Raw genomic sequence first — 15,603 nt, 5'->3', positions numbered from 1 at the left:
ATGTGGGTGTGTATATATATATATATATATATATATATGTATAATTGAATCACTTTGCTGTATGGCAGTAATTAACACAACATTGTAAATCAACTATATTTCATTTAAAAATTAATTAAGTTAAAAAAACGGCAATTCAAATGATCTGTGGTAGTCTAGCTAAAACCCGGATTTTTGGTGGGAGGACAGGCCTGGTGGGGGAGGGGTTGGTGATTAAGGATAATTGTTGTTAAGAAACTTGAGACTGCTTTTTTTAGAATTTACTTATTTCTATTACATGAATAAGTATTATAAAACATGAAGGTGAAAGTTCTATAAAAATTTGTTTTCCTCATGGAAAAAAATCTGAGTCCTCTCTAAATGTCAGAAGAAGGTAGACAAGTCTAAACATATACCTCTTATGTTCCAGAAACACTTAGAAAATTTAAAGTACTGCTGGGGTTATGAGAAATCCTGCAGACCAGAGTTCAGGTTTAGTTACCCTGTTTGCACCTACGTGGATATGGGATGGTAAGTTTCTGGATGGAATACCTCTTCCCCTGTACTTTGTCTACTTTCTCTGCAGTGTATGCTGAGGCTCCAATCCCCAGCTAGACTCTTTTGGTATTAGATAGTAATTCCTTTAGATATTAATTTGCTTACACAGTCATGAGTTCAACTTGACTGTCTCCCACTGGGACAGGAATAGCTCTCATTTCCTCTGCCAGAGAGAGAAAACAGTATGGATCACAGAAAATAATTTCCCCCAGCATATGCTAAGAAGATAAATGGATGGTTTCTCTTGGCTCTGGAGAAGAGAGTTAAGTATAATCAGTATTTCCAACACACGCAAGGTTTACGGGGTAAAGAAAATACAGTAATTAACAGTTCATTGTCTTCAGTTCCAGATGATCCTAACTTCATACCTTTCCGTTTTGTATTTTTATTATAAGGGAGTAAGTCTATAAATAACTTATTTTGCTTACATCATGTGGTGAGGGATAGATTTTTAAATTATGATAGTTTACTTAAAAAAAATAATGACTGACTTCTAGCAATTTAACACTTAGAAAGAAAATTTAAGGTCCAGAAAAAGTAAAAAGATGAATATCACAGAATTTTTTGTTTCTAACAGGACGGACACTCTTGAATCAGCCCAGGAAATATTCTGGAAGCAAGCTGACTTTGGGTATTCCGGAGAGCGGCTGGAGGAACTCCACGTGCTCTGCCAGCCGAAGGGAATGGTGGGTGTTTAACCCCTTCATAAACGAGTGTGTTTATTCAGAAACACCCGTAGTATTTATTTATTCATTTATTTATTGAAGCATAGTTGATGTACAATATTATATAAGTTACAGATATACAATATAGTGATGCACATTCACACTTTTTTTCTTTTTTTTTTGCTGTATGCGGGCCTCTCACTGTTGTGGCCTCTCCCGTTGCAGAGCACAGGCTCCGGACGCGCAGGCTAGCGGCCATGGCTCACGGGCCCAGCCGCTCCGCGGCACGTGGGATCTTCCCGGACCTGGGCACGAACCCCTGTCCCCTGCATCAGCAGGTGGACTCTCAACCACTGTGCCACCAGGGAAGCCCACACAGTCACACTTTTAAAAGTTATATTCCATTTTTAGTTATTATAAAATATTGGCTATATTCCCTGTGTTGTACAAGATATCCTTATAGCTTATTTTATACGTAATAATTTGTATCTCTTAATCCCCTACACTCATAGTGGTTAGATCATAATATAAAGACAAGATAGATGGCACTATGAAAGGAATCCCTCCCTCTCTGGTCCAGTGGCATCGGTAATACCTGCCCTGCCTATCTGCTATAGTGTTTGTGAGAATCAAGCCAGCAAACATACAGAAAAGCGTTTTGCAAGCTGCAAAGTGCTAACAAACACAGCATGGTGAGGGTGTATCACGTGTCCCAAACTACTTGCAAGGGCATTTATAAAGATGTAATTTATCAACCTATCTTCTTTAGTATATGTTGGGGGGAATAATTCTAAACCCAGAAATATTTTAATTGCCTCAAACTATGACTATCTGATATGTTTGAAAGGAGGACATGGCTTCCAACTGCTTTCAAAACTGAATAGATGCTGTATAGTGCTTTTGGAGGGTGTCACGTGAAAGAACTTCAAGCGATTCTAGCAAGGTGGCTGAACCGGAAGATGGAGGCAAGGCATTAACCTGCACTGCTGAGGGGTGTCTTTAACAGATGACGTTTTACACTTTGTTTGGAGTTTAGCTGTTCATGTGGAAAGGGCAGGGAAGGGCCCCACCTCCACCTCACACACCTCTTCCAAGGCGGTTTGCAGAATGCTTTCCTCACCAAGATCTGCCTTGTTAGGTTTTGTGCTATGGGTATGACTCCTTAGCAACTCCAGATTCCAAAACACCATTCAGGGACTTCCCTGGTGGCACAGTGGTTAAGAATCCGCCTGCCAATGCAGGGGACACGGGTTCAAACCCTGGTCCGGGAAGATCCCACATTGCCACGGAGCAACTAAGCCCGTGCACCACAACTACTGAACCTGCGCTGTAGAGCCCGCGAGCCACAACTACTGAAGTCTGTGCACCTAGAGCCCGCGCTCCTTAATGGAAGAGGCCACCGCAATGAGAAGCCTGCGCACTGCAACGAAGAGTAGCCCCTGCTCACCACAACGAGAGAAAGCCTGCGCAGGAACGAAGACCCAATGCAGCCCAAAATAAAAATAAATAAAATTGTAAAAACAAACAAAAACTCCTTTACCTCAGTGAGTTAGAAAACATGGCTCTCACGCTGCCGTGGAGACAGAGACTCTCAAGGTTTTAAGGTTTGCAGAAAGTACCTCTGATTCAAATTGGCGAACTGCCCTTCCTGCCTTGCATTTTAATGACTCTGACGGGTGCATTCTTCCTTGTTTCCTTTGGCTGGTCTTTGGAAGATGCTTTTTGACATAGCTGTGGGGTTAGTGAGGGTTCTGAGTGCATTATTTTTTTTCCAGGAGGGTGAAATGAACCACAAATACAGCTGCTGACTCTCTAAAGTTTGAAGGTGATAGAACATTTAAGGGTGCGTCGTAGTAACCTAAAAGTGTGCAAATTGGTAAAAGTATGCTTGGCCAGTGTCTGCCGGGGAAAACAGAAGTGGTCATCGGGAAGCACTTTTCATCACATTGTGTGGTTGGAACCTGAAGGCAACATGCTGTCAGCATGATGTCAGACAAGTCCGGTCTGTCCTGGAATTGTTAATAATCGCAGTTATTTTTTTCTTGTTTCTCAACCTTATTTCAGAATGACTCAAGTCTAGTGTGTTCCCGTTACCTTCAGTACTGCAGAGCGACCAATCTCTACCTTGATTTAAGAAACATCAAGAGAAACCACGACAGGTACTTCAGTGGGAGATGTTAAGATCTAAGGGAAATCCTGAAATATTTGCAGTTTCAGGATTTGCAAGCCTTGGATTTGCTTCCTAATAATATGGTGATGAGGTTGGGGAATGGGGGAGGGGATGAATGACCCACATTGGTCATAATGAGTTGATCATTATGAAACTGGGTGATGGGTACATTAGATTCCTTATACTGTTTTGCTACTTTTTTGTATGTTTGAAATATTCTATTATAAAGAGTTAACTTCTAATGAAAAACTGATTTTGGAAATTGGCAAACCACTTTAGTTACAACCCACGTGTCAGAGTCATGAAAAAATTTTCCAAGCTCAACTTAATTTTTTGTTGTACACCAGATTTAAGGAAGATTTTTTCCAGAGCGGGGAAATTGGAGGACACTGTAAACTTGACATTCGTATGTTGATGTCTCAAGGCCAGCGCAAAAGCCCTTTGCAGTCTTGGTAAGATTTTTTTTTTGGAAAATATGTTTCTGAAATATTTGTCTTTATTATTGGTACTTGCAGATTTTGGTAGGGATTCTCACATGGAAAATGTTACTCTATTTGTAGATAATTTGGCCTGAGCTTCTGGGGAGTGGTGGCTACAGAGTGAATCATCAGTTGTATCCGAATTAAATATATATTTATAAAATATTCGGAAGTATGATGTAGTACTTACTATTTGCTAATGAAAGAAAAAAGTTCAAAACTGAATTTTTTTAACTCATAATTTCTGCATGTGTTTTGGGGAACATTTTTAAAAAATATACATTTATTGAAGTACATACCAAGCATATAGAGAAATATACAATTTGGATTATGAAAAAGTGAACCCACTTGAGTAACTCTTACCTGGGTCAAAAATAGACCATCATCCACCCCGACTCCCTTCCAGACACAACCTCCATCCTCCTTTCCAAAGGTAAACACTACCCTGACTTTAAGCACCTTTGAGAAGCTTTTTGAACTTTATGTAAAGATTGGAGAACACATTTTGATTTAAAACATTTTGAATACTAAACTAGTTCTGTCAAGAAATTTACCATCTTTAGATATTAAAGAGTTAGGGTACTTTAAAAGCTTTTTATTTTAAGATAACTTGAGATTTGTAGACATTTAAAAATAGTTTAAAGATGGTACAAGAAATTTAAAAATAGTACAAGGAGTTTCCATTGTAACCTTACCCCAGCTTCCTCTAATGATAACATCTTACATAACCATAGCACAATGATGCAAACCAGGAAATTGACATTGGTACAATATTATTAACTAAACACATTTGGGTTTCATCAATGGTTACATGCATTCTTTATTTTTTAGGGGGATGTATAGCTCTATAAAATTTATATCATATGCTTAGGTACATGTAACCACTATTACAATCATTCTACAGAACTGTTCTGTCATCCTAGAAATTGTCATGCTCCCCTTTACAGTCACACAGGACACTCATATAATGTTCATTTTTTTCTTTTTATTGAGATATTGTTGATGTACAATATTATATAAGTTTCAGATATGTAACATAGGGATTCGCAGTTTTTAAAGGTTATACTCCATTCATAGGTACTATAAAATATTGGCTGTATTCCCTCTGTTGTACAATATATCCTTGTAGCTTATTTATTTTATACCTAATTGTTTGAACCTCTTAGGCTGTATTCCCTCTGTTGTACAATATATCCTTGTAGCTTGTTTATTTTATACCTAATTGTTTGAACCTCTTAATCCCCTACCCCTGTCTTGCCCCTCCGCAATTCCCTCTCCCCATTGGTAACTGCTGCACCAGTTTACTTTCCCGACAACGGTGTATGAGGGTTCCCTTTGCTCCACATCCTTGCCAACATTTGTTATTTGTGTTTTTTTGGTGATAGCTATTCTGACAGGTGTGGTTTTGATTTGCATTTCCCTAATGATTAGCGATGTTGAGCATCTTTTCATGTGCCTGTTGGCTCTCTGCATGTCTTCTTTGGAAAAATGTCTACTCAGTTCTTTTGCCCATCTTTTAATGGAGTTGTTTGTTTTTTTGATGTTGAATTGTATGAGCTCTTTACATATTTTGGATATTAACCTCTTATCTGTCATATCATTTGCAAATATAGTCTCCCATTCTGTAGGTTGTCTTTTCATTTCGTCAACTGTTTCCTTTGCTTACAACTACTTTTAAGTTTACTTAGGTCCTGGAACTTCCCTGGTAGTCCAGTTGTTAAGACTCCATGCTTCCACTGCAGGGGACACAGGTTTGATTCCTGGTCAGGGAACTAAGTTCCCACATGCCGCACCACTTGGAGTGGCCAAAAAAAAAAAAAGTTTAGTTAGGTCCTATTTGTTTATTTTTGCTTTTATTTCCTTTGCTTTAGGAAACAGATCAAAAAAAATATTGCTATGATTTATGTCAAAGAGAGTTCATTTTTGAGGTCAAACATTCATGCTAGGACTTCCCTGGTGGCGCAGTGGTTGGGAGTCCACCTGCCGATGCAGGGGACCCGGGTTCGTGCCCCGGTCCGGGAAGATCCCACATGCCGCGGAGCGGCTGGGCCCGTGAGCCATGGCTGCTGAGCCTGTGCGTCCGGAGCCTGTGCTCCGCAACGGAGAGGCCACAACAGTGAGAGGCCTGCGTACCGCAAAAAACAAAACAAAACAAAAACAAAACAAAACAAAACAAAAACATTCATGCTAAGTAAACCATTCAGGATAACAGTCTATCATTTTACTCTCTGCAAAGCAGGATCTTACTTAACAGACTTTTGCAGTAGGAGTTCCTGTTTTCTCGTGGGCATTTTGATTCCTAGCACACTTTGATATCTGAGATCCAAAATAAACGTTTGATATTTGCTTCCCGCTACCTTTTGATATCATGATAGTTCCCTAGGGTGTATTTGTATTAGTTATTGCTGTATAATAAATTACTCAGACATTTAGCAGCTTAAAACGATAAACATTTATTATCTCATGAAGTTTCTGATAGCCAGGATTTGGAGGCAGCTTAGCTGGGTGGCTCTGGCCAGGGTCTCCGAGGAGGCTGCAGTCAAGCTGTTGACCAGGGCTGTGGCCCTCTCTAGGCTCAGCTGGGCCTGCAGAATCTGCTTCCTAAGCTTGCATGTCATCTGTGGGTTTTCTTGTCTGGCTGTTGGCCAGAGGTGTCATTTCTTTACCATATGCGCCTCTCCGTAGGGCTACTGACAGCATGGCAGCCAGCTTCCCCAAGAGCATGTTGTCTGAGAAAGAGAGAGAGCGAGAGGGAAAAAGAGAGAGAGAGAGAGAGCACAAGCATGTCCCAAGATGGAGGCCTCGATCTTTGTATATCCTAATCTAGGAAGTGACCACCATCACTTCTGCCATATTCTGCTCATTAGAAGTGAATCACTAGGGCTGCCCTGATGGCGCAGTGGTTAAGAATCCGCCTGCCAATACAGGGGACATGGGTTCAAGCCCTGGTCTGGGAAGATGCCACATGCCGCCGAGCAACTAAGCCCATGCGCCGCAACTACTGAGCCTGCGCTGTAGAGTTTGCGAGCCACAACTACTGAGCCCACAAGCCACGACTACTGAAGCCCGCGCGCCTAGAGCCTGTGCTCTGCAACAAGAGAAGCCACCACAATGAGAAGCCTGTGCACCGCAACAGAGAGTAGCCCCCACTCACCACAACTAGAGAAAGCCCGTGAGCAGCAGCAACAAAGACCCAGTGCAGCCAAAAATAAATAAATTAAAAAAAAAAAAAGAAGTGAATCACTAAGTCCAACTCACCCTCCAGGGGAGGATATTCATCTCTACCTCCTGAAGGAAGAAGTATCACAGAATTTGTGGACCTGATTTTGAAGCCACTACAATAAATATTTCAGCATTATGTGTGTTTTAAAAGGCTCTATTTGATATTTGTCTTACCTCAGACATGGTCTCAAAGATGAAGAGTTACAGCAATCTTTAGTTTAACTTGTGATTGTCTTCTTTTGTATGAAAGAAAATTGTATCAAGTGGCTTCCAAAGTTGTTTTCCGAGAAACAGACTTTCCTTTCCTCTGGGAAGCAGAGCTGTCTGCTGTTTTTTCTAGGCACTTGGTAATTCTAGGAATGCCATGTTTCTCAGAATCCAAGAAGGTTCTCTGGGTCAGTGTTACTTCTGAGCCTCATCAGACTGCAAGAAACCTTTTAAAATCTTCCCACTTTACTGGTAGAGTTTTTTCGTCAACTCTGTGTAAATTTTTTCTTTGTCAGCAAAGTTCCCAGTTGGTCTTGCACATTAGGCTGAAATTTAAAATCGTTTTTGCTTTTAGTCTCAACATTAAGATTGATATCAAGTTGCATAAATGTTAGTAAGTTTGAGAAGTTCCACATGTCTTTATAAGAGTGTTTTCTAGAAATAAAATCTGCTTAATGAAAAGGTCCTTACTTACAAGGTTTCAGTAGGAAGTCCAGGAGGATCCCTTTGAAAGTATCTCTTGATTCTTAATTCCAGGTTTGCTGAGCTACAAAGCTATACTCAGCTCAACTTCAGACCAGTAGAAGATGCTAAGTGTGACATTGTTATTGAGAAACCAACCTACTTCATGAAATTAGATGCAGGTGAGAAGTTAATTTGTCTGTTATTTATTTATTGGTTAATGTGGTTTTGTTCCTTTTTTTGATATATATATTCCTATAATTCGGGGGCAAGCAATGTGACATTAAACAATAGATTAGCTTTTTGCTTTCTTCTTGTGAAGAAGTGAACTAATTTGAACTTCCCACTGTTTTATATTTTTGGCATGCTAGAAGAAACTTTCACATTGATATGGAATGACTCAATCAAAATCAAAAGATGAGAGGAGAAAGACTGGGTACCCCTTTTGTAACATTTACCTCATGTGGTTTCTTTAATCACTTGATTTAGCTGGTGCTTCAGTAGAACTCTTTAAAAATTAAAAGCCATGTATATAGTGCAGGTGGGAAAGGAAGGCCCATGACCTCTTCTGGCAAACTTTCTGGTACCATCTCCATGACTAAAGTTAACTTAAAATTCTTTTGGAAGTTAGCTCTGCCATATATTCTTTTTTTTTTTTTTTTTGCGGTACGCGGGCCTCTCACTGTTGTGGCCTCTCCCGTTGCGGAGCACAGGCTCCAGATGCGCAGGCTCAGCGACCATGGCTCACGGGCCCAACCGCTCCGCGGCATGTGGGATCTTCCCGGACCGGGGCACGAACCCGTGTCCCCTGCATCGGCAGGCAGACTCTCAACCACTGCACCTCCAGGGAAGCCCTGCCATATATTCTTGAAACAGAAAGTTAAAATTATTTTCCTCCTTAAGGTTATAGCTTCTAATTCTCCACATGCAAGCACAGCTTATGCTTTGTGAACTCATTGCCCTCGAGGGGAGCAACACAAATCGTACTCCGTTATCTCTCTCATTACAAGAGATGGAGGTTTCTATGCCACAGCACATCCAAATTCACGAGAGGCTGGGCTCAAGGTGAAATATAGAGAGCCGCCTGTCACAAATATTTCAGAATTCCTCTAATTTATTGATCATATTTTGAATGTGCTCTGCCTTCTGAAGTCCTAAGTGATATATTACAAGCTATGAGGTTCAGAAATCAGACAAGTTTAGGCTTCGGAAATGAGAGCAGGTAAAACTGCTGTGTTCAAGATCCTGACTCATGTTTAAAATATGCAGATTCAAGTGGGGCAAAGAAAACACTGATCTGCCTGAAAGCGGGTTGAACATGTGCGAACAGTTAAATTTATGTAGCTACTTATGCAATAAAGGATGTAAAGTAGGAACAATAGGCCAGGGTAGACATGTGTCATTTCTTTCCTATATTCATAACTCTGCCTTTTTCTTCTACCTTATGCTGTCATGCAGCGTTCCTTTTCATATTAACTCTTACCTTGAGAGAATGAGTATTCCGCAGAACAAGACTCATTTGGGGCCCATTTCTTGAGGACAGAGCCTGTGTTTTCTCCCTCTTTTATAAATCCTCCTGGTACCAAGTGCTATCTTGTGCATTCAGCATCCCTCAATAAATGTTATAAACTTGCTGAACGATTCATGGGACAGCTAACGTGTGCTGTGTGCTAACCTGGGAAAAGGGGATGGGTTGCCGTAGAACTTTCTTTTTCTTATTTATTTGAAAATATGCTCTTTGGCGAGATTTTTCTGGGTGAAAGAGAAAAGTCCCTCTAAACATTCATCTAAGATACCAGTCTACAAAGAATGGAGTGTTATTTTCCTTTTTCTTGTCTTTGTTGAGATATAATTGACGTCCAGCACTTTATACGTTAAAGGTGTGTAGCATAATGGCCTGACTTTCATAAATGGAGTCCTTTTTACTCTTATTTTCTGGCACACAACGTTATTATTCGCTCTAGGAATGAAGTCAGAATATTTCATGACTTTTGCTTTTGAGAGTCACTTTTTCTTTTAATCAACATTTTCCCTTCCTTAAAGTGCATATTTTAAATGTTAGTTCTTGGAATTTTATCCCATTTAGATTTGTACATTTCCAGGTTGAATACTGGGTCCTCCATACCTAAGTGGAGAGAGAAAGAGAAAGGGGAGAGAGAGAGGGCAGAAGACAGAGAGAGAGAGAGAGAGAGACTGAGAAAGAGAGAGAGAGAGAGATTGAGAAAATGTTCAGTTTCTTATGAATGCTGGACTTAGGAACTTAAAAATAGCATCACTGCCCTCCCCTTTCCTCTGACCCAGCAGGATCCAGCTGGTCTTCACTAAGTTTTCACTTTGTGCCAGGCGCTGGGCTGGGTACTTTAGGTACGTTACCTAAAAGCTGGCACCTAAGTATATTGATTTCCTATTTCTGGTAGGAAAGCTCAAGCTTTGGAATTTACAAACTTGCCTGAGTACTTGCTCATAATTCGACTCAGTTCTTCTGACTCCAGAGTTTATGCTCTTTTAATTAGGACATGAGACATTCAGCTCTTTTCAATGATAGTTGGTTAATGTTTTCCCAAGAAGCAATATAAGTAGTGATTAAATAGGAGAAAAAGAGACAGGAATGAAAAATACCAAAATGCTAATAGTGCCATCATTGTCAATACTTCCATGATGACCAGGTGTCAATTGATTTAAAAACAATAAATGATCATAAACATAGTGATTAGTCTTCACGGTTCTATAGTTCTTCCCCATATTGAGTTAAATAGGCTTCTGTTATTTTTTCTGGGAACGTAATGATCGTTTGTTTCTTAGTGTATATGGGAAACTTTATTCCTAATTTCCAATTTGAACGTGAATTTTTGAACACAGTCAATATTTCAGCTGAGAACTACCTGTGTACTGATCATTTTAGGTTTGGAAAAAGTCTTAATTTCCCCCCCACCCGTTTCAGCTACAAGTCTATCATACTGTAAGTAGATGGGGTAGAATTGTGTAACCATTTGTTCTTTGGGGTTAATTAACATGGATTTCTTTTTTCCAATCCTAGGTGTTAACATGTATCACCACTTCTGTGATTTCATCAATCTTTATATTACTCAGCACATTAATAATTCCTTCAGCACAGATGCGCACGTTGTGATGTGGGACACAGTAAGTAAAAACAGGCTCCCTGCTTCAGCGCTGTCTTTGCCTTGCTTAACACCTGCGTGACTCTGATCCTGTGTAGTGGAATTTTCTAAGACACACACATTTACATATACTCATGTACAGACATCCATCCATGCGTGTGCAGTTGTGTGTGAACGCCTCTGTGTGGCTGAATTTACGTGGAAGTATAATATATGGGCAGATTCAGGTGTATGCATATACCTTTATTCCTGGAATTTTAGAATGAGGTTGTAGAAGATTTCTTTCCCCTTTGGGCAGGTGGAGCTCAAGTTTCCTCTGAGATGGGCATAAAAGACTGTCATTCACTTAACCTCCGTGACTCCCCACATGACCCGTGAGAGGAGAGCTTGCCTCTGTTTACAGTTTGGCCTCTTGTAATTACCATCCGTTTTGCCTAATTGCAGCTTCCTTGTTCGTTCCTGCTTTATGCCAGGTTGTGCCATGTGTATCTGCACATAAATACACATGTTGAATCCCACCTGCTGTGGGCTTATTTGTTTTTAGTGCAGTCTTTTCTTCCTTCCTCTCTTTCTTTGCCTGCCTTTCCCCTGCTTTTCCCCATAGCTGGCCCCTCCACCGTCCCAGGTAACCTCGGGGAGTTGCCCCAGTGCTCTCACCTGTGAAATGGGATTATTACAGTGTCATTTTGAGGATGAAGCATACCGTGTGCGAACAGTCACAATGCCTGGTCCACAGCACATGGGCTCTGAATGTGAACCATGACAGCGACAGTGGGCAGGAGAACACGTGGTGTATAGTGTACACGAAAAAGGCTGCCTAACCTGGGCAGTGAGAACACCCACGGAGAACTCATCTCAGGGTCAGCCAGACATTCCAACACCCAGGGCGCTTATAGGCCCCCTTCTTGTCCTGAGTCTGTTTGGAAGGCTAGTGCATGGGAACCATGGCTTGCTGGCAGGGCAGCATCAGGCGTTGCTTCCGGGGAGTCCTAGCAGCCCACATAGCACAGTTCAGATGCAAGGAGACGGGATCCACCTGGGGCAGGTATAGATCCCATGGGGGCCAATATCTTCTGGAACAACTGCGTTGGCCAAGCCCCCAGGATCCTGAGAGACACAACCAGTTACAGGAGTCCTTGTACTCTTTCCCAGTCCACATGCAGTGGAACCATCGGGTGTCTTTTAGAATTATAAACAGTGCTACCTAGAGCATAGGGGAGACATACTGTCTTGTTTCCAGAGAGCAGAGCTAGAGCATTAACTGAACGTCAAGTTCTTGTACAGAAGGGCAACTGATTTTGCTAATGCTTGTTTTGCTGATAGGAGGCTGGTAGCGGAGCTGTGTGGAGAGGTTTTCATGACCATGGCTCCCTAGGCGGGTAGTAGTTTGACTTCATGTCTGATTGATGGGAACGGGTTCTGATATTCCTGGCATGCTAACGCTCCCTTTTAGTCTCCTTCTTTGTACGGATTTGCGTTTCCCTCTTGTGTTCCAGTTTTGCTGCCACCTCAGTTCCATTGCTTGGCAACGTTTCAGGGAGCAAAGGGATCAGGAGTTCCTTTCCTTTCCTCCTTTTGCGTAAGATTGTGGCTTCCAGGCCATGTTACCAGCTGTGGGCAGCTCTCATTTAAGGCGCACAACCCTCCGTGGACTAGGGTTTTTGTTCCTTTATTTTACAGATGAAGAAGCTGAGGCGCTGAGTGGCAGGCCGTGTCTCTAGGATGACAGTCAGCCAGGGGTTGAGACAAGGGTGCCCGTCCAGGCAGTCTGCCCCCAGACCTGTGCCCTGCAACCACAGTGCTTTATCGCCTCCCTGTCCTTCCCTGCAGAACTTGTTAAGTTGATGGAAAGTTTTCCAGAAGCTTCCTTGTATCTTGTTGCATGCTTTTCTGTGGCTTCCTCTAGTGGATTGAGTTAAACCGAGCCAGCTTCTACAGACTCCCCCTTCTTGGTGCCTGCTGGGGTGGAGTGAAGAGACCGCATGGCCACCACGGGGCTCCCTGGTTGCTCAGTTTACTGTGTGTGATGTTAGTGCAGCCTGACCTCGACTGCCCTGGACATGCAGGATGCTTTTAGCCGAGCAGGTTGGCCTGCCTGGTGTGACCTCCTTCCTCTGCCCCTCTCTGTGCGTCCATTTTAAACCTGTTTTCTTGGTCAGAGAGGCCTTTGCTAGTTGCTCAGTCAGGGTCTCAGGACAGGCGAAGGCCAGTTTGTTCCAGAACTGAGGCCCACAGAATCCTGTAGGTTGGATGGGGATGGTGGTGAGGTGTTGTGTGGCCGCCGACCGGTTCTCTTTGGCTGGTGAGGCACTGAAGGAAGCAACCCTGCCTCCCCGAGGCTGACGGAGCTTCAAACCTCCTGCGGTGGACGGTGTTGCCGTAGAGCCAGTCCTGAAGGCCTCGGACGAGCTGTGCGCCCAGGGGAAGAACAGGGAGGTGGCAGTGGCCGCAGGTCAGACCCTAGTGACATTTTACGAACTGTCCCACAAGGAAGCCTCTGAGGCCTCCTCCTCTCGTCCACAGAAAGCTGAGCAGTCTGGCTGCCCTTCAGGCACGTGGCTTCCTCGGCGGGATTGGGCAGGGCCTCCACCCTCGAGCCATATGCAATGAGGGACACTCCTGCAGACGCATTTCTGGGCACAGCAGGGTTGCACACAAGAAACAGTAGTATAGCTTTATTATTGCCATTTTTAAATTATGCAAGTAAGACCAGGTTATAATGAGTTCAAACAACACAGAAGTATGTTAAGTTAAAAAAAAATTCTCCGTTGTCTTCTCCAATTCCATTTCCCTTGAAGGTAACTGCGGTTAACGTGTGTGAGAGTCCCTTGGGAGACTTTATTTTAATAAGTGTAAATATATCCTTTTACAACATTTAGGTAAGGATTTATATAAGGATATATATATTATGTAAAATTTGTATAAGGATATGTTTATATCCTTATAGAAAATAAAATGTGTTCTCTTATGTTGCTAACTTAATATTATACGGCGGGCATCTTTCCAAGTCAGCACATGCAGGATTATCATTTCTTTAGTGGTTGCATGCTCTTCCACTTACTGGACGTCATGGATGTCTGGTGGAAGCCTTAATGTGTGTATTTACCTCTGTCCCCACCCTGATCACATTTAATTTGTTTCCAGTTCTTTGCTCTTTACGGAAATGCTGTCCTGAACATCCTTTTCATATACATATGTTTTTACATAGTCATCCTAGCATTTCTGCAGGGCAGATTCCTATAACTGGAATTTCTAAGTCATAGGTTGTTCAAGTTTGAGATATACACAACAGGAAATTTTATGTCATCTTTAAGAATATCCAGATATTCTTCATCATAAGACTGGAAAACCCCTCCTTCGCCTGTGGCAGATAATTTGAATTTCAGGGACTTCTAGAGAAGAAGCTTCTAGAGGTGGTTATTACTGAATACTACATGATTTCTCTGAAAAGGGACCAGTCAGGATTACTTTATTTTATTATTAAATTTTCCTTTCAAAGGTATCTTATTTTATCCCAAGTATTTTTTTCTCAGGAAACTGTCTAGAATCACTTCTTTTAATTGTCTTTTATTTATTATTGAACCAAAACTGGGATATTCAATTTTTGATGGTGTTGAGAAGGGCCTTTATTAGAACAGCACTGGAGAAACATTGAAGGAAAGAATTTTTATTTTTTATCACCACATCTAACAGTTCTCAGTAACTTTGAAATAACTCTAATATGTGCAACATAAAATTTTCAAAATCTGAAAAAAAAGAATGCTGTAAAGATAAAAAGACATGGACATAATGAACGCCATGTATAACCAACTGTAGACCTTGAATGTAACCCTACAATACGTATTTCTTTCTTCTTTCGGCGGAATTTTTCCATCTAAGTTCTACCATTTCGAAATAAATGGACCTCCGTCCTTCAGCTGATGGAGCACGTAATTAATTTCTACTTTTCAAAAATGAAATGCATTTGGTAAATGTGCCAGAAAAAACTGGTTCTCATCGAAAGGCAAGTGCCATATAGGGGTTACAAGAATGGAGTCTGGAACCAAAGAGACTGGATTTAATCCCAGCCCTGTAAACGCAGCAGTTCTACAGTTGAGGCAAATTACTTAAACTTTGTCTCAGTTTCCTCATCTGTGAAATGGGGACAATGGTATTCCCTCGCTCATTAAGTTAGTGGGGTGGTTTAATGTGTTAATAACGTCAAGTTCTTAGAATAGTGCCTGAGATGTAGGAAGTATGCAGGATACTATTAATGTTATTATTATTGGGACTTCCCTGGTGGCACAGTGGTTAAGAATCCGCCTGCCAATTCAGGGGACATGGGTTCGAGCCCTGGTCTGGGAAGATCCCACATGCCGTGGAACTACAAAGCCTCTGTGCCACAACTACTGAGCCTACGCTCTAGAGCCCGTGAGCCACAACTACTGAGCCCATGTGCCACAACTACTGAAGCCCGTGTGCCTAGAGCCCGTGATTGGCAACAAGAGAAGCCACCGCAATGAGAAGCCCGTGCACCACAACGAAGAGTAGCCCCTGCTCGCCGCAACTAGAGAAAGCCCATGTGCAGCAACGAAAACCCAACGCAGCCAATAAATAAATAAATTTTAAAAGTATATTATTATTATTACTACTCATTAATGTCAATGGGGAATTATGTTATTCATTAATCAATAGGGACATCATTTCCTAGAGTTACATTCATTATGTTTCTTTTTTAATAAACTTACAAAGGGTCTAATCAG

At 41.7% G+C, this 15,603-nt stretch overlaps 1 protein-coding gene across 2 annotated transcripts in view; it reads left to right on the top strand.

The window, feature by feature from the left end:
- Positions 1–15,603, top strand: part of EOGT (EGF domain specific O-linked N-acetylglucosamine transferase) — a 35,581-nt gene that overhangs the window by 4,876 nt on the left and 15,102 nt on the right. For both annotated transcript variants that reach the window (XR_014297329.1, XM_082664005.1), the window contains exons 4-9: positions 410–510; positions 1,115–1,223; positions 3,267–3,361; positions 3,720–3,824; positions 7,818–7,924; positions 10,780–10,883. Coding sequence is in view for 1 of the 2 variants with exons in the window: in XM_082664005.1 (XP_082520131.1) it covers positions 410–510; positions 1,115–1,223; positions 3,267–3,361; positions 3,720–3,824; positions 7,818–7,924; positions 10,780–10,883 (621 nt within the window). In the remaining variant the exon portion in view is untranslated. The remainder of the gene's footprint in view (positions 1–409; positions 511–1,114; positions 1,224–3,266; positions 3,362–3,719; positions 3,825–7,817; positions 7,925–10,779; positions 10,884–15,603) is intronic.

This window comes from Grampus griseus (genome assembly GCF_964374135.1).
Source record: "Grampus griseus genome assembly, chromosome: 10".
NCBI lineage: Eukaryota > Metazoa > Chordata > Mammalia > Artiodactyla > Delphinidae > Grampus > Grampus griseus.
Note: the sequence above shows the minus strand (reverse complement) of the source record. Positions and strands in the feature narration are given on the sequence as shown.